The sequence below is a fragment of the Scyliorhinus torazame genome, chromosome 10 (assembly GCF_047496885.1).
Source record: "Scyliorhinus torazame isolate Kashiwa2021f chromosome 10, sScyTor2.1, whole genome shotgun sequence".
Lineage (NCBI taxonomy): Eukaryota > Metazoa > Chordata > Chondrichthyes > Carcharhiniformes > Scyliorhinidae > Scyliorhinus > Scyliorhinus torazame.
Genome location: NC_092716.1, coordinates 139,181,173 through 139,201,430, shown reverse-complemented (window position 1 = coordinate 139,201,430; position 20,258 = coordinate 139,181,173). Strand labels below are relative to the sequence as shown.

The window sequence follows — 20,258 nt, the reverse complement described above, 5'->3', positions numbered from 1 at the left end:
CTTTCGGAATAAGGACTGGATACTGATAAGATATGGGTGCGGAGATGGATATGAGGAGGGACAAGAAAGGACAAGATCGGGAACCATTAATACAGGGAATCAGTGAAGATTGTGGAAACATTGAAGAAAGCAGTTGAATAGTGAGTGGAGTAGTATGGTCAAGAGGAATTTCTCATTCAGTATGTGGATGGCTCAACTAGAGAGGGGGCAAAACGTGACCTCCTCTTGGGAAATAAGGAAGGGCAGGTGGCAGAAGTGGTAGTGAGGGATCACTTTGGGACCAGTGACCATAATTCCATGAGTTTTAAGATAGCTATGCAGAATGAGAGGTCTGGCCCAAAAGGTAAAATTCTAAATTCGGGCAAGGCCAATTTTGATGGTATTGGACAGGAATTTTCAAAAGTTGATTGGGGGAGTCTGCAGGCAAAGGGATGGCTGGTAAGTGTGAGTGTTTCAAAAGTGTTAACCAGGGTTCAGGGTGATAACATTCCTTTTAGAGTGAAGGGCAAGGCTGGTAGAAGTAGGGAACCCTGGATGATTCGGGATATTGAGGCCCTGGTCAAAAGGAAGAAGGAGGCATGTGACATGCATCGGCAGCTGGGATCAAGGGGATCCCTTGAAGAATATAGAGGTTGTCAGAGTAGAGTTGAGAGAAATCAGGAGGGCAAAATGGGGGCAAGAGATTGCTTTGGCAGATAAGGTAAAGGAGAATCCAAAGAGCTTCTACATATATACAAAGGGCAAAAGAGTAACAAGGGAGAGGGTAGGGCCTCTTAAGGATGTACAAGGTCATCGATGTGCGGATCCACAAGAGATAGGTGAGATCCTAAATGAATATTTTTCATCGGTATTTACTATTGAGAAAGGCATGGATGTTAGGGAACTTGGGGAAATAAATAATGATGTCTTAAGGAGTGTACATGTTTCAGAGAAGGAGGTGCTGGAAGTCTTAAAGCGCATCAAGGCGGTCAAATCCTCTGGACCTGATGAAATGTATCCGAGGACGTTGTGGGAGGCTAGGGAGGAAATTGCGGGTCCCCTAGCAGAGATAGTTGAATCGTCGACAACAACAGGTGAGGTGTCTGAAGAGTGGAGGGTCGCAAACGTTGTGCTTTTGTTTAAGAAGGGCTGCAGGAAAAAGCCTGGGAACTACAGACCAGTGAGCCTAACGTCTGTGGTGGGTAGTGGTTAGCACTGTTGCTTCACAGCGCCACGGGCACAGGTTTGATTCCGGCTTGGGTCACTGTCTATGCTGAGTCTGCACGTTCTCCCCGTGTCTTCGTGGGTTTCCTCAGGGTGCTCCGATTTCCTCCCACAAGTCCAGAAAGACATGCTTAGGTGAATTGGACATTCTGAATTCTCTCTCAGGCGCCGGAATATGGTGACTTGGGGCTTTTCACAGTAACTTAATTTGCAGTGTTAAGTAAGCCTACTTGTGACAATAATAAAGATTATTATTATTGTTAGGAAGTATTCTGAGAGACAGGATCTGTAGGCATTTAGAGAGGCAAGGACTGATTAGGGACAGTCAGCATAGCTTTGTGAGTGGAAAACCATGGCCGGGTTCTCTGCTACCCGGCGGGGCAGGCCATACCGGCGCCGAGTCGTGGCGTGAACCACTCCGGCGTTGGGGTTGGCGCCGTGCCAACTGGCGCTGAAGTGCCTCCGCCGGCCGGTGCAAGTTGGCGCATGTGCGGGAGCGCCAGCGTGTACTGCTGTCATCCCAGCGCATGCGCAGGGGGGTTCTCCGCGCCGGCCATGGCGGACCGTTTCAGCGGCCGGCACGGATGGAAAGACTGCTCCCACGGCATAGGCCCGCCCGCAGATCATTGGGCCCAGATCGCGGGCCACTCCCCCGGGGCCAAATCCCCCGCACCCCCCCCCCCCGAGGACTCCGCACACCGCCCGCAGAGCCAGATCCCGCCGGTAAGGACCTGGTTTAATATACGCCAGCAGGACTAGCCGGAAACGGGTGGCCACTCGGCCCATCGCGGGGCGGAGAATCACTGGGGTGGTCGCTGACAATGGCCCCCGACCGGAGTGACGCGATTCCCACCCCCGCCGAAAAACCGGCGCCCGGATTCTGTCGGGGCGGGACTCACGCGCCTCCCGCCGATTCTCTGGCCCGACGGGGAGTCGGAGAATCCCGCCCCACATCTCACGAATTTGATTGAGTTTTTTGAAGGGTTAATCAAGAACGGAGAGGAGGGCAGTGCAGTCGACGTTGTCTACATGGACTTTAGCAAGGCCTTTGACAAGGTACCACATGGTAGGCTGTTGCATGAGGTTAAATCTCATGGGATCCAGGGTGAGGTAGCCAATTGGATACAAAATTGATTTAACGACAGAAGACAAAGTGTGGTTGGAGAGTGTTGTTTTTCAAACTGGAGGCCTGTGACCAGTGGTGTGCCTCAGTAGTGCTGGGTCCACTGTTATTTGCTATTCATATTAATGATTTGGAAGAGAACTTAGGAGGCATGGTTAGTAAGTTTGCAGATGACACCAAGATTGGTGGCATAGTGGACAGTGAAGAAGGTTGTATAGGATTGTAACGGGATCTTGATCAATTGGGCCAGTGGACCGATGAATGGCAGATGCAATTTAATTCAGATAAATATGAGGTGGTGTATTTTGGTAGATCGAACCGGGTCAGGACTTACTCAGTTAATGGTACGGTGTTGGGGAGAGTTATAGAACAAAGAGACCTAGGGGTACAGGTTCATAGCTCCTTGAAAGTGGAGTCATAACTGCTCAGGGTGGTGAAGACGGCATTCGGCATGCTTGGTTTCATTGGTCAGAACATGGAATAAAGGAGTTGGGACATCTTGTTGAAGTTGTACAAGACATTAAATAAGGCCACAGCTGGAATACTGTGTACAGTTCTGGTCACAATAGTATAGAAAGGATATTATTAAACTAGAAAGAGTGCAGAAAAGTTTTTCTAGGATGCTACTGGGGCTTGATGGTTTGAGTTATAAAGAGAGGCTGGATAGACTGGGACTTTTTTCCCTGGAACTTAGGAGGCTTAGGGGTGATTTTATAGAGGTCTATAAAATAATGAGGGGCATAGATAAGGTAGATAGTCAACATCTTTTCCCAAAGGTAGTCTAAAACGAGAGGGCATAGGTTGAAGGTGAGAAGGGAGAGATACAAGGGTTTAGAGGAGCAATTTGTACACACAGAGGGTGGTGAGTTTCTGGAACGAGCTGCCAGAAGCAGTAGTAGAGGCGGGTACAACTTTGTCTTTTAAAAAGCATTTAGACAGTTATACGGGATATGGGCCGAATTCGGGCAATTGGGACTAGCTTAGTGGTAAAAACTGGGCAGTATGGTTAAGTTGGGCCTAAAGGCGTGTTTTCATGCTGTAAACATCTATGACGCTATCTGTTGTTGAGAGAAAGAGGAGAAAGAGTGCCAGACGAGAGCAAGAAGCAGTGTGTGGGAGAATGAGTGTTTTGGAAATCAATATTGGATTGAGATGAGGTGGGTAATGGAGATTACTGCCAGGAAGAAGGAGAAAAGGAAGGCTTAAGAACAGATGCGAATATGCAGGAGTGAGAGATTTAAACATAGCTGGATTGGTAGAAGAATGGATGACTGATGGGAAGAGATGAGAAGAGTGATCAGCCAACATTATGGTGACACCAAGTAAAACAGGAGAAGCATCAGGAATAATAGACAAAATATTTTACCATGCCACATACATAAAGAACTAACGTTTCAGAATTTAGAATGCAGTAAATTTGAGGAATAAAATTTCACGAAAATAAATCTAATTTAACAAATCATTTTTTTCCAACTCAGAGGTACTTACAGTCACATTCGTAATGGAAGCAACAACGATTTTCATCGTAAACTTTGACAGGTTCATGGCCATTGACACATTTAATCGGTTCAACAGTGGGACACACCACAGATGTTATGGAAATAATATTCTTTTCTATACATGTCGCCATCAAACATTCACAGAGAAGCCATGTCTCATTATACTGTAATAAGTAGAGAAACATTTTAGGTGACTACAACACATGGACATGATACTAATACAGTCTTTACTAAATTCTATCTAACGTATGTTATTAGTGAATATGCATTTTTAGCTATTGCTTGTTAATTTCTCATTAATGTTCATTATCCCTGTTTCTAGCTGATCCTGACCTTGTATAATGATGGATTTGCATTACATTTTCCTTGATGCATCCAGTTATTGTTGGATGTTTTTTGAGAATCTTCAGCAATCACCTTTATATCTTACATGAACTGGGGAGAAGAGTCTGATCCTGCACTCACCACAGTCATTGTCCCTTCATCAGTGCTACGCTGTCACCCTTGTGCTGAGAATGCAATTTTGCTGGCCATGGGAAAATGGATTGCACACTGCTTGACAGTGCTTTTTTCCTCTGTTGAGAATTCACGACAGTCACCTATTCGCAACCTTTTCTTTTGTGAACGTTTTTACCTGTGCAAAAGTGTCCCCGAAGCAGTTAATAAATCAGGAACTGGAAGGGAGGAACTCAGGAAAATTACAATCAGCGGAGAAGTGATACTGAGCAAATTGTTGGAGCTGCGGACTGACAAGTGCCTGGGTCCTGATGGATTCATCTGAGGGTCTTAAAATAAGTGATGGTGAGAGAGTTAATGCATTGGTTTTAGTTTTCCAAAACTCCCTTTATTTGGGGAAGGTTCCATTAGATTGAAAAATAGCAAATGTGACTCCATTACTTAAAAAAGGAGGGAGACAGAAAGTAGGCAACTACAGGTCAGTTAGCTTAAGATCTGTCATCAGGAAAACTTTAGAAGCTATTATTAAATAAGTTATAATGGGGCAATTGAATGAGTTCAAGGTATTCATGGTTTTGTGAAAGGGAAATCATGTTTAACCAACTTATTGGAGTTCTTTGAGCAAGTAACATGTGCGGTGGATTAAGGGGAACCGGCAGTGTACTATACTTAGATTTCCAGAAGGCATTTGATAAAGGGCCACAACAAAGATTATTGTGGAAACTCATGGTGTAAAGAGTAACACATTGGCATGGATAGAAGAATGGCTGGCTAACAGGAAACATAGGATAGCAAGATGTAACCAGTGGTGAGCCACAGGGATCAGTGCTGGGATCTCAACTATTTACAACTTATATAACTGACTTTGATGAAGAGATGGGTGGGATGGTTACCAAATTTGCTAATGCACAAAGATAGGTAGGAAAGTAAGCTGTGAAGAGGACATAAGGAAGCTACAAAAATATATAGATAGATTATGTGAATGGGCAATGATCTGGCAAATGGAGTATAATGTAGAAAAATGTAAATTATCCATTTGGCAGGAAGAATAAATAAGAAACATATTATCTAAAATGGTAAGAGATTGCAGTGCTCCGAGATACAGACGGTTCTGGATATCTTAGTTCATGAATCACCAAAGGCTAGTATACAGGTACAGCCAGTAATTAGGAAAGCTAATAGAATATTATGATTTATTCTGAGGGGAAGTGAATGCTAAAGTAGGAAAGTTATGCTTTGGTTATACAGGACACTAATGAGACCACATTTGGAATACTGTGTACTGCATTGGTCTCCTTACTTAAGGAAGGATGTGAAGGCATTGGAAACAGTTCCGAGAATGTTCACCAGACTAATACTTGAATGGGCATGTTGACTTATGAGGGAAGGTTGGACAGGCTAGGCTTGCTTGTATCTGTTGGAGTTTAGAAGAATAAGAGGCAACTTGATTGAAACATATAAGATCCTGAGGGGTCTTGGCAGGGTGGATGGGGAGAAGAAGTTGCCTCTTCTGGGAGAATCTAGAACAAGGGAGTCACTGTTTAAAACTAAAAGGTGGCCTATTTAATATGGAGATGAGAATTTCTTTCCCTGACAGTTGTGAATCAACAGTGCAGAAGGAGGCCATTCAGCCCATCGAGTCTGCACCAGCCCTTGGAAAGAGCACCGCGCTTGTGGGCAGCACACGCAGTGGTTAGCACAGTTGCTTCACAGCTCCAGGGTCCCAGGTTCGATTCCCGGCTTGGGTCACTGTCTGTGCAGAGTCTGCACGTTCTCCCCGTGTGGGTTTCCTCTGGGTGCTCCGGTTTCCTCCTACAGCCCAAAGATGTGCAGGTTAGGTGGATTGGCCATGCTAAATTTCCCTTAGTGTCCGAAAAGGTTAGGTGGGGTTACTGGGTTACGGGGATAGGGTGGAGGTGTGGGCTTAAGTAGGGTGATCTTTCCAAGGGACGGTGCAGACTCGATAGGCCGAATAGCCTCCTTCTGCACTGTAAATTCTATGAATCTATGCCCATGCCTCCACCGTATCCCTGCAACCCAGTAACCCCACCTAACCTTTGAGACACTAAGGGGCAATTCAGCATGTTCAACCCACCTAACCTACAGTTTTTGACTGTGGGAGGAAACCGGAGCACCCGGAGGAAACCCTGCTAATGAATACAGCCATGACTGAGGGGAAAGAAAGAAATCAAAAATTCAAAAATGGTTGTCAGAATTAAACAGAACTGGAAAGCTGAAAACCAAGTAATTGTTTGTTGCACTATCACATATTTGCCGACAGGAGACAAAGGCATTTTACTCCACACTGAGGAAGCTTAAAATGAAAAAATTTGCAGGGTACAGGGAGTCAGTCAGCATTAAGCATCATTGCTTATTTGGTGGCACTGGTTAAAAGTAGAAGATGGGCTCCAAGATTAAAATGAACCAAGAAAGGTAAACGATGGTGAACTTTTGTAGAACTGGGAAATGTTGATGTTTTTGCATCTTGATTATTTTTGCTTATTGTCATCTTCCTGAAAAGGTGGTGGAAGCAGAGTTTTGAGTATCTTTAAGGTAGAAGTGAATATTCTTGGTAAGCAAGGGGTGTTAGGTTATCAGGGGTAGATGGGCACATACATAGCGGGCGGGATTTTCCCGCAACTGGCCGGATGGCCTGACGCTGGCGTCAAGAGCGGCGCGAACCACTTCGGCGTCGGGCCGCCCGGAAGTTGCGGAATCCTCCGCACTTCCGGGGGCTTGGCCGGCGCCGGAAGGGTTGACGCCGTGCCAACTGCCGGTGAAGAGCCGGCGTGAGTTGGCGCATGCGCAGAACCGGCGCCGTGGTTCCAGGCATGCACAGACCAGCGGGCGTGTTCCTGCGCACGCGCAGAGGGGTTCTTCTCCACGCCGGCCATGGTGGAGCCCTACAGAGGCCGGCGCGGAGGGAAAGAGTGCCCCCACGGCACAAGCCCGCCCGCAGATCGGTGGGCCCCGATCATGGGCCAGGCCACATTGGGGATCCCCCCGGAGCCGGATCCCCCCCGAGGACCCCGCTAGACAGCCGACAAGCCAGGCCCCGCCATCCAATCTTTAAAAATGAGGGTCTGGCTTCTCCGCAGTCACGCGACAAAATCGGGCCCGGTGCCGGTCCGGCGACTCTCCGGGACCCGAGAATCGGCATGATCGTGCAGTACTCCACGCGGCTGGGGGCCGAGTGACAGAGGCCCGCCCAGCGATCCTCCGCTCCCTACCGACCGAGTTCCCGACGGCGTGATTCTAACCTGCTATTGTCGGTCGGGATGCTGGCGTAGTGGCTGCCGACTCAGACAGTGGCCGCCCTGGTGGATTGGACACTGGGAGGGGGTGGGACCTATAGGTGACCGGGTTTAATATCCGCGCGGTCAGATCCTCGGCCGTGGCCGATTGGTGGGGTCTAAATTTTCAGTCTGCCTCCGCGGTCTGAGTCCGCCATGGCGCTCTGCGCGGCCGCTGGGGGCCGCCGCCGTGCGCATGCACGGACTCAAAACCGGACGTGCGGGGGCCCGTATCCGCAGCAAATGCTGCGTGAATTACTCTGTGTCCCTGCTATTCCCCTGCAGGGCATTGAATTAACTGATCTTTCTTGCAGGTAACTCCAGAGTAAAACCCCAGCGTTTTTACGCCGGCATGGGGACATAGTCCCATTTTGGGAGAATCCAGCCCTCAGCATTTCAATTGTACCAGCACATGGTGCTGAGTTTGGGCTGTATAATGTGACTTTTGTGGGAGAGACTGCTTCAGCTGACCATGCAGCTGCAGGAGAGTTTTCCAAGGTGCTGCAGAAATTCACTGAGGAGAGAGGCTACCAGACAGAGAAGGTTTTTAATGCAGACAAAACCAGCCTGCCCTGGAAGAAAGTGGCAGATAGAACCTATGGGTGCCATTTAACGGAAAAGTTTCTCAGTGTGGTAGCGAGCGTGAACTGCTGCGGGCTCCCCGATGCTTGGCACGCGAGGCCGTCACCTCTCCCAAATTAATTGGACCACTTAATGAGTCCCCACGGGCTTCAGACGCAAATAATGGTCCGCCAGCTGATTCGCTGGGGCCGGACCCGCAAGGTCCCTACTAACAAGGGAGAGCAGCACTTAAACTGATCCTGCAGAGCTAACACCGCACAGCTTGCAGCCAGGCTACTGAGGAGACAGGGTTGATTCAATATTACACCCACCACGTGGATTGCATCAACTGGTTAGTCAGTCTGGTTAGCTATAATAGGATTAGCAGTAGTGTCGAACCCGAGTAATAGAAGTGTAAATAGTTTAATAAACGTGTTGAAGTTATCTCCACGTCTGAACCTTCCTTTGTCAAGTGCACCACAAGGAAGCCGCTTATGTTACACCGAGAACATAACAAATCACTACCCAGGTCCCCGCAGCAGTCCTGTCGCCAGCTTCACGTTTTTAAAAAGGTGTATTAATCGGCGTCCGCGTGACCACTTGCTGGGGAGGCATTTAGATCAAGGGAGCCCGTTAGGTAGGGGGTCGCTCCCGTTAATTGGGCGTGATTAAACCATAAAGTTTCTAAGTGTGGTAGTGAGTGGGAAACGCTACTTAACGAGGCCCCACGGGCGTCACGCTGCAAATTATGGTCCCGCCGCCTGATTCTCCTGGGCAGCGCTTGGCCGCTAACACGAGAGAGCAGCACATAAACCTTTCCTTCACAATCAACCCCACTCAGCTCGCAGCTATACGGCCGAGAAAACCAGCCCAACGATTTGGGGATGCCAACCTGGGCAGATCACTGGGCGCGGTCGAGGCCAGACAGGATGCCCTGTTCCACCGAGGGTCTTGGGAGGGTCAGCCACAAGGCAGCCAGCGCCACATGTGAGGAAGTGGCAGCACTGCATCTTGGAGTGTGACCAGGTGGACCGGCACCCACTGCTCAAAGAAGATCAACGACCTCCACCGGACCGCATGGGTGAGTTGGCATCGGACCCCTGATATCACCCCTCCTCTCCCCCCCACCAATGGGTATGCGCATGCCACAGCTCCCACCCAGCATCATTCTGTGCCCCAGCCCATCCATGTCCAGCAGTACCGCCCACACCATCCCCAACCCCTGGCCCTCCCCTGTACTCCTCATTACCCACCCACCCATTAGAGCCATCTCCCCAACCCCCATAGGACAGGCGCCACTCCACTCCCCAAGCATAATCCGTCCCCACCATCCCGATGATAAACAACGCGTACGGCTAACAATGCCACCTCTGTGTCCCCGCAGGAGAAGTTGGTCTACAACAGACGGGAGAGCGCCCGGACGGGCGGCAGGGTGCCGGACATCAGAGGTCTCACTCCCGACAAGGAACAGGCCCTGGAGGTCGCAGGGATTGCCGAGGGCAAACCTTTAACCGACGTTGAGGTTGGCGTATGACGCAGAGGCGAGGATCCACCGGCTCCCGCCCAGATGACCTGTCACACGTGAGTTATTAATGCCATACAAACAGACCCATCCCTCCCACTGATCACATGTCCATGGATCTCCATCTGACGGCGACAGACCATTCGGGATGGTCACCCCCCTGCTTCCCATGAGAGCACCTTGGAGGAGAGCTCTGAGGATGCCACCATCGTAGCATCACAGTTTTCATCCCCACCCTCCACCAGCGTAGCGATAGACACCTCAGTGGGCAATGGTAGTGGTCATGCTTCTGGGCACATTCTGGTGATCACCACACAGTTGCCGATGCACATCAGGTGGAGGCAGAATGCCCAGGCAAGACATAAATCAGAGGTCTGCTAGATTCCAGGACCCATCTGCGTCCCAAGTCAGATGCTGAGCCTTTGGACCACGTTTACCTGGAGCTGATGCAGATGTTCGAGTGCGGCTGTGAAATTCAGAGGGGGATTTCAGTGACCCTCCAGCAGGTCCACAGCTGATTGGAGGAGTCCCAGAGTGTATGGTCACAGGAGATGTCGTTGACAATGCGCCAACACTGTTAGGGTGGTGACCGCAGTGGAGAGCATGGTGCATGACGTCGGCAGCATTAGTGGAGGTGTCTAAGGAATGATTCAGTCAGTGACGGCCATGACTGAGTGCCTCGACAGTGTGTCCCAGTCGCTGGGGGATGTGACCCAGTACCAGGCGGACCTTGACGATGTGCTGCAGAGCATGTCCCAATCTCAGGTCGGCATTGCCGAGGCACTGTAGACCTTGATCCGGTCGTTAGGGGAGGTCTACCAATCCCAAGTGGTCATTCCAGGGCGCTCTAGAGCATGTCCCAGTTGCAAATGGTCATTCCTGGGGTGCTCTAGAGCATGTCCCAGTTGCAAATGGTCATTCCCGGAGCGCTCTAGAGCATGTCCCAGTTGCAAATGGCATTCCCGGAGCGTTCTAGAGCATGTTCCAGTCACTGGGTAACATTGCTGAGGGCTTCGACACTGTGTTGCAGACATTGGAGAGCTGCTAGGGCAGGCAGAGCCAGATGCCGCAGGGGCAGCTGGAGTTCAATCCAGGTGGCCCTCCGTCCCAAGGTGAACCCAGGGCCCGTTATGCAGTGACCAAGAGGAGGTGGCACTGGGTGCCAACCCAGAGCCACCCTACAGAGTGGCAATGGCGTCCACCCATTCCCCTGAGACCCACCCCCCTTGGCAATGGCGCCTCTTGAAGTCAGCACGCAGAACAGGGTGGTACAGCGGGGCTTGTGCAGCTGCCAAGTGCGCTGGGGCCCTCAGCTCCCAGAGGACTAACACAGTCCCATCATCCTGCAGTAAAGCTACACAGACCCTGGGAGGGTGGAAAATGGGGGCGGAGGGGTCAAGGGTGAAGGGGGCTGGGGAATGGGGGAGGAAGGGGAACTCTGAGGGATGGTGGAGGAGGGTGGAAACGGGGCGTTGGGGAGAGGAGGAATGACGGACAAGGCCACGTCTTATATGAAGTAGGTGAGGATGAGGGCCTCCCTGGCCCTCTCAGCTTGCTGTACCCTCGTCGCTGCTGCCTATCTTCATCCTCCAGCTGGTCCTGCGGATCCACCCCGGGCTTGTACTCCAGCCCCTCCTCGTTCGGGGCCTCCTCATCCTCATTCTCCTCCTCAGAGGTGGACACATGTCCCTCCACCACCACATCACCACACTGCTGTGCCAGGTTGTGGAGGACACAGTAGACTACCACAAAGCGGGCTCCTCAATGGGGGGTGTACTGTAGTGCACCATCAGAGCATTTGAGGCATCGGAACCGCATCTTGAGGAGTCTCATGCACCGCTCAATGGCAGCTTGGGTGGCTGCATGGACCTCATTGTATCGGGTCTCTGCTTCGGTCGCTGATCTTCGTACTGGCGTCATTAGCCAGGTCCTCAGCGGGTACCCCTTACCCCCCAAGTGCAAACCGGCCATTCTGGGATGTCCAACTGCCCCAGGATGTAGCTGTCGAGCCCACTCCCTGGGAAGAGTGCACAAACGTACATGATCTTCATGTGGTTGTTGCACATGAGATAGATGTTCAGTGGAGCCGCTTTCTGTTGATGGAGGGCACACCCTGATGGCCCAGTGTGCTCAAGACGACGTGGGTGCCATCTATTAGGCCCTGGGCCTGGGACATCCCATCGATGACGGAGTAACCAGCTGCCCGGGCATTATGTTGGGCTTGGTCCATGTCGAAGTTCATATAGTCCACTGCCAGGACAAACAGGACATCTGTGACTTCACGGATGCACTTGTGGGATGTAGCTTGTGAGATGCCATATAACTCCCTGCTCGAGCCCTGGAATGCTCCTGAGGTGCAGACATTCAGGATTTTGGTTACTTTGATGGCCACCGGAAGAAGGTATCTTCCTCTTCCACATTGTGCCAAGTCCGCGAGGACACAGATGCCGCACCATCCCCTTGTTGAGGTAGAGCTTCCGTGGCGCATGCTGTCCATCATTTGTTCAAGACCAGCGATACCTGTACACCTTGTGTCATCGTTGGCTTCACCTCTGGGCCCCTCCCTGGCCTGACGTGTGGCCCAGTCCTCAGGGTGTGGGCTGGGGCCCTGCACAAGGGCCGCTGCCTCGAGACTTTGTCAAGGCTGCTGCCGCCAGGTCTGCCAGCAGCACAACGAGGGCAGCTTCAGTAGGGCCCGATTGTCCATACCATGAAAGACCTGTAAGGAATTGGGAGAGGGTGTGAGACTGTCAATCAGCGGTGTCTTCCACCCGGGACCCTCCAGTCCCCCCATTGCTTCCCGCCCAAACCGGCACGCCCTGCCCACGCACACCCAGCCGCAGTGGGGGTCCCTGCTCACTGGATACCACACCCTGTAGCCATGACACCAGCATGTAACTTTACCTTGACCAGGCGCTGGTCCCCTCCCCAGTGCTCATACCCACCATCTTGATAGCTGAAATGTCTTGGAGCCGGGGCCCAACCCCTGGATGTTCGGATGCTTGCTGCTGCATCTGTGTTGCTGCCTCCTGTTCAGGCACAGTGTACAGGCTTCATGGTCTGATTGGGATGCTAGGCAATCATCCCCACATGCCACATGGCCCGCTACATACGGGGATTTACTTGGGATGTGTGAAGCACTCAATTGACTACAATTGCCAATTAGCAACAGCCTTCAGTCATGCGGCCAGAGGCCTCCACGATCAGTGGGAGTTATGGGTGGTCGGTGGTGCAGGCGGGCAGGGGTTAGTGTTGCCCCGGAATAGGGCCACAAGATCCAGGGGTTGGCATGGGTGCTGAGACACCATTGCCCCTACAGCAGCCCAGACCAGCCTAGGCCATGGGTGGCCACTCCACCCCAGCTCTGTGCTCCCCTTCCGCTGACTGATGGAGGCCCTGCCCGACCGAGGCTGATCCCCCGGGGTATCCCCTACTCCCCTCTGGGGCAGCAAACCCATTCCCCCGGCCCATTACCCGGAAGCGAAGTTGACTACTCATCTCCTCGGGTCCCCGTAGAATCTCCTCCGCCAGCTACACGTTTTTAAAAAGGAGTTCTAATCGGCACCCAAGTGACCACTTGCTGTGGGGGAGGGGGGGGGGGGGGGCATTAGATTCCGGGAGGCAGTTAGAAAGGTTGTTGCATTCATTAATTATATGGTAATTGGACTTAAATGGTGATCATTAGTGTCTTGCCATGCTAAGGTGGGACCCTGATTTCACCAATTGGAGCGGGCCAATTAGATTGCAAACAGATTGGCGTCTGGCGCGGTTCTCGATTTTGGCCTCTCCTGAGATTTAATGGCCTCGTCGAACTCTAGCTTATGCGCGACATGGCCATTAAATCACACCCATTGTGTGCAGAATGGCCTTAAGTAGTGAATATTGGTTTCTCGCCACGCTACGGCGAGATCCTGATTATGTCAACGGAAGCAGTGCGGTTCGATCGCACCTGATCTGCGCCAGGCGCGGGTTCTCTATTTTAGCCTCTCTCATGATCTAACGACCCCGTTGCACTCACGCTCAAGCGTAACCCGGCCCTATCTATCATAAGAAGAAAGAACAGCTCCTGTTTTTAAAGCAACAAATGTGCCATTGTGGCTGTTATTTAATGTAAACCAATGTTATTGGCCATAAACCCTCAAACCTCTAAAAGGAAAAATAAATTTAATCTGCCAGTCTTTCACGCCTGAGGGTGCGATTCTCCGGAAAGATTTCTAAGTATGGTGGCGAGCGGGAACTGCTGCGAGCTTCCCGGCACTTGGCCCAGCGAGGACGGCAATGCTATTCAACATTAATTGGTTCACTTAACGAGGCCCTGCGGGCTTCTCGCCGCAACTGAAAGCTCGCCAGCCGATTCCTTTGCACTGCGACCGCCAGATTCCTGCTAACAAGATCGATCGCTTAAGCAGCACTTGCTCAGCCAACCCCAGCCAACTCGCAACAATGGCACCCAGGAGACCGGTCCCAAGATTCGGGATGCAGATCTAGTGAGGCTCCTAGACGCAGTGGAGGCCAGGAGAGATGTCCTGTTCCCCCGAGGGTCCTGGAGGGTCATCCACAGGGAAGCCAGGGCTGCCTGGAACGAGGTGGCGGTGGCTGTGAGCGCCGGGAGTGTGACCAGGAGGACTGCAGTGCCGGAAAAAAGTCAACAACCTATGCCGGGAGCACGAGTGAGTTGACACCAAAACCCCACCACCCCCTGAGACCTTTCCACCCTCAGGTGAGCATCCACCCCACCCAAATCTCCCACCCAACTCACGATCGATGCGTCACAGCTGTCATCTGCACCCTCCACCAGCGCAGAGTCATGCACATTGGTGGGAAATGTTAGGCTTCTGGGGCACAATCTGGTGAGCACCACATATCTGCTGATGTGCATCAGGTGGATGCAGGAACTCCCAGGCGAGACAACAGTCGGCAATCTGCTGGATCCCAGGACCAAGCTCGGTTCGAGCCTGATGCTGAGCCTATGGAAGAGGCCATCCTGGAGCTGACGAAGATGATAGGGATATTCAGAGGGAGATATCAGCAACACTCGAGCACCTCCATGGCTGATTGGAGGAGTCCCAGAGGCTATGGGCGCAGGAGATGTCACCGGCAATGTGTGGTACTGAGCCCAACACTGCTAAGGTGGCGACTGCAGTGGAGTGCCTGGTGCACCATGTCAGCACCATTAGTGGAGGTGTCCAAGGCGTTGTCCAGTCGGTGACGACCATGGCTGAGGGCCTCGACAGAATGTCCGCCTCACCGGGGGATGTCACCCAGTACCAGACTGACCTTGAAGAGGTTCTGCGGGACATGTCCTGCTCTCAGCTGCGCATGGCCGCGGCGCTGCAGAGCTTGTCCCAGTCACTGAGGAGCATCGCTGAGAGCATCGACACGATGGTGCAGGCCATGGGGAGCCATCAGGGCTGGCAGAAGCAGCTGCCCCTCCATCCCAATGTGAATCTCAGGGCCCATCATAGGTAGCGATGACTGACCAGGCTGTGATGATATGCATAAACAGTTATGTATATAATGACAGACAAGACCTCCAGCCAGCAGTGGCAGTAGAGAACAGTCACGTGACACTGCTAACTCAGATAGTTGATTGACAGTCTTCGTTGTGGAAGGTCATAATAGCTCATAGTTAATTTATTATCGTTAGTAATTTTTGATGATATTTTATAGTTATCTTTACCATGCATTTGTTAAATAATTAAACTTTAACTAGTCTAAGAACTAGTCATTCTACAGTGCATTTATTCCAACTGGCCAAGCACAAGAACGTAGCACAGGCCACATCCTAAGTGAATCGAGTGAGTACGAGGGCCCTCCTATCCTTCCAGGGTTGCCGGACCCTCGTCTCTGCCGTCTGTCCTGCAGCCTCTGGCTGGTCCTCTTGTTCCTGCCTGGGCTGGTCCTCCAGCCCGTGCTGGTCCGGACCCGCCTCTTCGGCACTGTCCTCCTCCTCAGAGGTGGCCACATATTCCTCATCACCAGCCTACAGCTCCTCACCCTGCTGCTTTGCAAGGTAGTGGAGGGCACAGCAGACCACCAGAAAGCAGGCAAACCTCCGGGGGGTGGGGTCGGGGGTGGGGGGGGTGGGGGGTACTGGAGTGCACCAGCAGAGTGGTTGAGACATTGGAACTGCATCTTGAGGAGCCAATGCACCGCTCAATCACAGGCCGGGTGGCTACATCTACATGGGCCTCGTTATACCGGGTCTCCGCTTCGGTCTCCGGCCACTGTACTGGCGTCATTAGCCAGCTCCTCAGCGGGCACCCCTTATCCCCCAAGAGATAACTGCCCATCCTGGGGTGGTCCTCAAAGAGGCTGGGGATGACTGACTGCCCCAGGATGTTGTGTCATGTACATTTCCTGGGAAGCACGCACACACGCGCATTATCTTCATCTGGTAGTCGCACACGAGCTGTATGTTCAGGGAGTGGAACCCCGTTCTGTTAACGTAGGGCACTCCCAGATAGCCCAGTGCGCACAGGGCAACATGTGTGCCATTTATTAGCCTCAAGATCTGAGGCATCCCAGCGATGGCAGAGAAACCTGCTGCCCGGGCATCTTGCTGGGCTTGGTCCATGTCAAACATTATGTAGTTTTCCGCCCAGGCAAACAGGGCATCCGTAACCTGTTTCATGCACCTGTGGGCTGTGGCCTGCAAGATACCACAGAGACCCCGCTCGAGCCCTGGAATGATCCCGAGGCATAAAAGTTCAGGTTGCGGTGACCTTGCCGGTCACCGGGAGTGGGTGTCATCCTCCTCCATGTTGTGCCAAGTCCATGAGGACATGGCACAGATGACTCACCACCTCCTTGTTGAGGTGGAACCTCCTGCGGTATGCGCTGTCTGTCATCTGTTCAAACGACCAGCGATGCCTGTACATCCTGGGTCAGCGTGGGAATCCCCCTCTGGGTCTCTTCCTGATCTGATGGGCGGCCGGGTCCTCAGGTGTGGGATGAGATCTGGAACATGGGTCGCCTCGAGCATCTGCAGACTCTGCTGGTGCCTCCGTCTCCGACGTCTGGCCTAGCAGCAGCGTCACTAGGACAGATTCTGGCTCCAAAATCCCTGCCATAGCGTTCAATATCTGTCAGGCATTGGGACAGGGTGTTAGACTGACAAACAGAGGTGGCTCCCAACCCAGGACCCTCCATTTCCCCATTGATCCCCCTCTCCTCCCTACCCGGAATGCCCTGCCCAAGCACTCCCGGCCGCAGCGGGCTCCTCTCACTGGACACCAGACTCTCTCTCATAACTTCAGCTGGACCGGGAGGTGGTCTCCTCCCCATGGCACTCACCCACCCTCTGGCCGTGGGCATGTCCCCGGAGCTGTGTCCAATCCCCTGGGTGTTCGGATGTTAGCTGCTGCCTCTGGTGTTGCCTCCTGCCATGTTCAGGTACAGTGCCCAGGCATCAAGGTCTGATTGGGATGCTACATGGTCCGCCCACCTAGGGGAATCAACTTGGGTTGTGTGAAGTGCTCACTTAGCCATGATTGCCAATTCTCTATTAGCAATAGCCCTCAGCTGCACGGCCAGAGATCTCGGCAGCCAGTGGGGGTTATGGGTGATCGATGGGGCAGATGGGCAGGGACAAGGATTGCCCCCGCAATGGATACACACAATCCAGAGGTTGGTTTGGTAGTGCCGCGGGCAGTTGCCCCCTCCGGTGCCCCCCAGCACCTATCCCCCACCCTCGGAAGGCAGCCCAACCCTGAGGAGGGTTCCCCCCCACCCCCAGCTGTGTGTCCCTCACCCCTCGTCGAGCATTGGAGTGGGAAGCCCAGCACCCGCGGGCTCTTTGCCTGTGAGAAAAGATGGCTACTCACTTCCCCGGCTTCCCACGGAAGCCCTTTCACCAGGTGCACATTTTTCAAAAGGAGTACTAATCGGCGCCAGTGTGGCCACATCCTGGGGAAGCCGATGGGTCACAGGAGGCTGTTGGACATGGGGTGGCGCCCTATTGCACGGAAATAGGGCTTAAGTGGTGATGATTGGTTTCTTGCCGCATTACGGTGAGGTCCCGATATCGCCTACGCGAATGGGCCGGTTGCATCGCAAACTGTTTGGCGCCTCACTTTCAGCCGTTCCTGCTAGTCACTGGCCTTTTATCGCTTAAGTGAGAGCGCAACGAGGACGGAGAATCGCGCCCTGAGTTACAAGCCTGAGTTATCTGAAGAGTGATTTCAGACTATTCTGAGGGAAAAGAGTCTTTTGTTCAAGATCGTACCAATCTTCAATAATGCACCTGGCCAGCAACATTCTCTCACAGAGAGACATCCAGATGCTGACACTTGTTTTTACCCCAAACACAACTTCAGGTGGGGGGTTTGCCGGGGTGGTTCTATGCTCATTAGGGGGGGGGACTCTGTGACGATTGGGGCAGATTCTGTTTCTATGGGGTCGGTGTTTGTTTTTATTTCTACATCTTTAAAAATGGTGCCCAAAGAGCCTGCACTGCCAACGTGATATCATGGAACTCACTTCCTTGATTTTCTTTTGACGAATGTCAAAGAGTGATCCAGCATAGAAACAGGCCCTTTGGCCCACCGTATATATGCCAGCCATCAAACACCAATCTATACTCATCCCATTTACCATGTGTCAAAAAATACAGCGGAAGAGCCAGCAATTCAGCCAGCAGGCTAAACCCTGTTTTTCCCGCCTGATTGGCACATTGGTCAAAAATAGAGAAATAAAGAATTGGTTGAATTGATGAAATTAAATTAAACAGACACAGGAGTGGGAGAGGAACCTAAGACATCTCATTTCACAAGGTCAGCTGAAAATTTGAAAAAACAGGCAACAGACATACAAGCATGGGAAGTCTTGTCTTTTGTAGAACTATTGACACTGCTACTGCTCCTTATCGAGAAGTTTACAACATTGAAAAGCATAAGGCAAAGCAATCAAGAATAACATCATTATTTTCATTCACACCAATGTCTACATCAGCCTCTTCACCCACTGCCTTTACTTCTACTCTCAAGGAAAGTACTCTTAAGTGTGACATAATTTTTATTTCCTCTGTGAGACAAATTTTACACTGCTCTTGATTTCTTGCATTGTCAAACAAATTCTGCGTGAATTAGTTTTGATATAGTATTTACTGCCTCTGTTCCTCGAAAAATGTCAAATTTCGGGCTGGCTGGTATCATTTAATTCACTCCCATTATGAAGTATGTCCGTTGTTCGTAATTTTCTGTGAACATAACCCCTGCGCACGGAAGGTCTTTACTGTACTACATAATGCTGCTTAAAATAGCTCAATCAGATCTCAAGACAACTTGATTGTGAATGTTAAACACATCTTGAGTTTGAACGTTTGGCTCCTTAGGTTGGAAGTATCCTGCTAAACAGGACGGTTATGGTAACTATAATATGGTATAACTGATTTGATTTAATACACCATGCTCATGCATGTAGTGACATAATTATTGTGCCATCAATAACATGGTGATTGCTCACTGCACAGTAAAACTGACATTGTCTTGTGACAAAAAATATGCCTTTATAAAGTAACATATACTTGCCTTTCTTGGAGGATCAAAATTTGGACATTCTACTGGTGCTGCGGAAGATTCAGTTGATACAGTTGTATAGCTGACATTACTTGTAGGTGCACTTGTAGGAGGAGGCATTGTGGTTCCACAAGGCCAGATATGTTTTTCAATATCACAAGTGTCATTGCATTTTGCAAAGATGCAATATCCAGCATCATCTGTGTAATTATATATAATTTCACCTAAAATGTAAACAAAGGAAGGTTTACAATGTAATTTATATTCTTAATAGCGCACATAGATAGATATAGGAGACTGAGAATGGGCTCCCCAGTGCACACACACACTCTCTGGCCACGGAGGTGTTCCTGGTGCTGGTGCCCAGCCCCTGGTGTTCAGATGTTGCCTGATGCATCTATGGTGTTTCCTCCCGCAGTGTTCAGGCCGTGTCCAGGCACCACGGACTGATTGGGATGCTAGGCAATAATCCCCACATGCTACATGGCCTGCCCAACCACGGGAATCCACTTGGGCTATGTGAAGTGCCCACTTAATTATGATTGCCAATTCTCTATTAGCAATAGCCTTGAGCCACGGGAGTTATTGGTGGTCGGTGGGGCGAGAGGGCTGGGGCTTGGGATTGCCCCCAGAATGAGACTACACAGTACAGGGGATGGCATGGCGGACCCGCGGGCACTGAGAAACCCACCCCACACCACTCCAACCCCATGGCCAGTCACTGCCCCCAGCTCTGGAACATTGCTCCCCATCCCCGCCCCCCCCTCTCCCACCCCGATGATGGACCATCCCAACTGAGGTTGGCCCTCCCGGGAGATCCCCCAACCAGCTCTGAGCACCAGGACAGTGACCCCAGGCTCATTGCCTGGGAGCAGAGATGGCTGCTATCCTCCACGGGCCCAACAGCAGTCCTTCTGTCAGATTCACATTTTCAAAAGGAGTACTAGTAGGCGCCCATGTGACTACTTGCTGGGGAGGGCATTAGATCACGGGAGGCCGTTAGATAGGTGGTCACTTCTGATATGTCATCAATGAATACACGACGAGTAGTGAACGTAACTGAGACTTTAATAAACTAAACAG

At 51.4% G+C, this 20,258-nt stretch overlaps 1 protein-coding gene across 1 annotated transcript in view; it reads right to left on the bottom strand.

The window, feature by feature from the left end:
• LOC140430946 (uncharacterized) overlaps nucleotides 1–20,258 on the bottom strand; it is a 105,469-nt gene that overhangs the window by 69,902 nt on the left and 15,309 nt on the right. The window contains exons 2-3 of the mRNA XM_072518781.1: nucleotides 19,188–19,399; nucleotides 3,815–3,989 (exon numbers count right to left, since the gene is read on the bottom strand). Coding sequence (XP_072374882.1) covers nucleotides 3,815–3,989; nucleotides 19,188–19,399 — 387 coding nt within the window. The remainder of the gene's footprint in view (nucleotides 1–3,814; nucleotides 3,990–19,187; nucleotides 19,400–20,258) is intronic.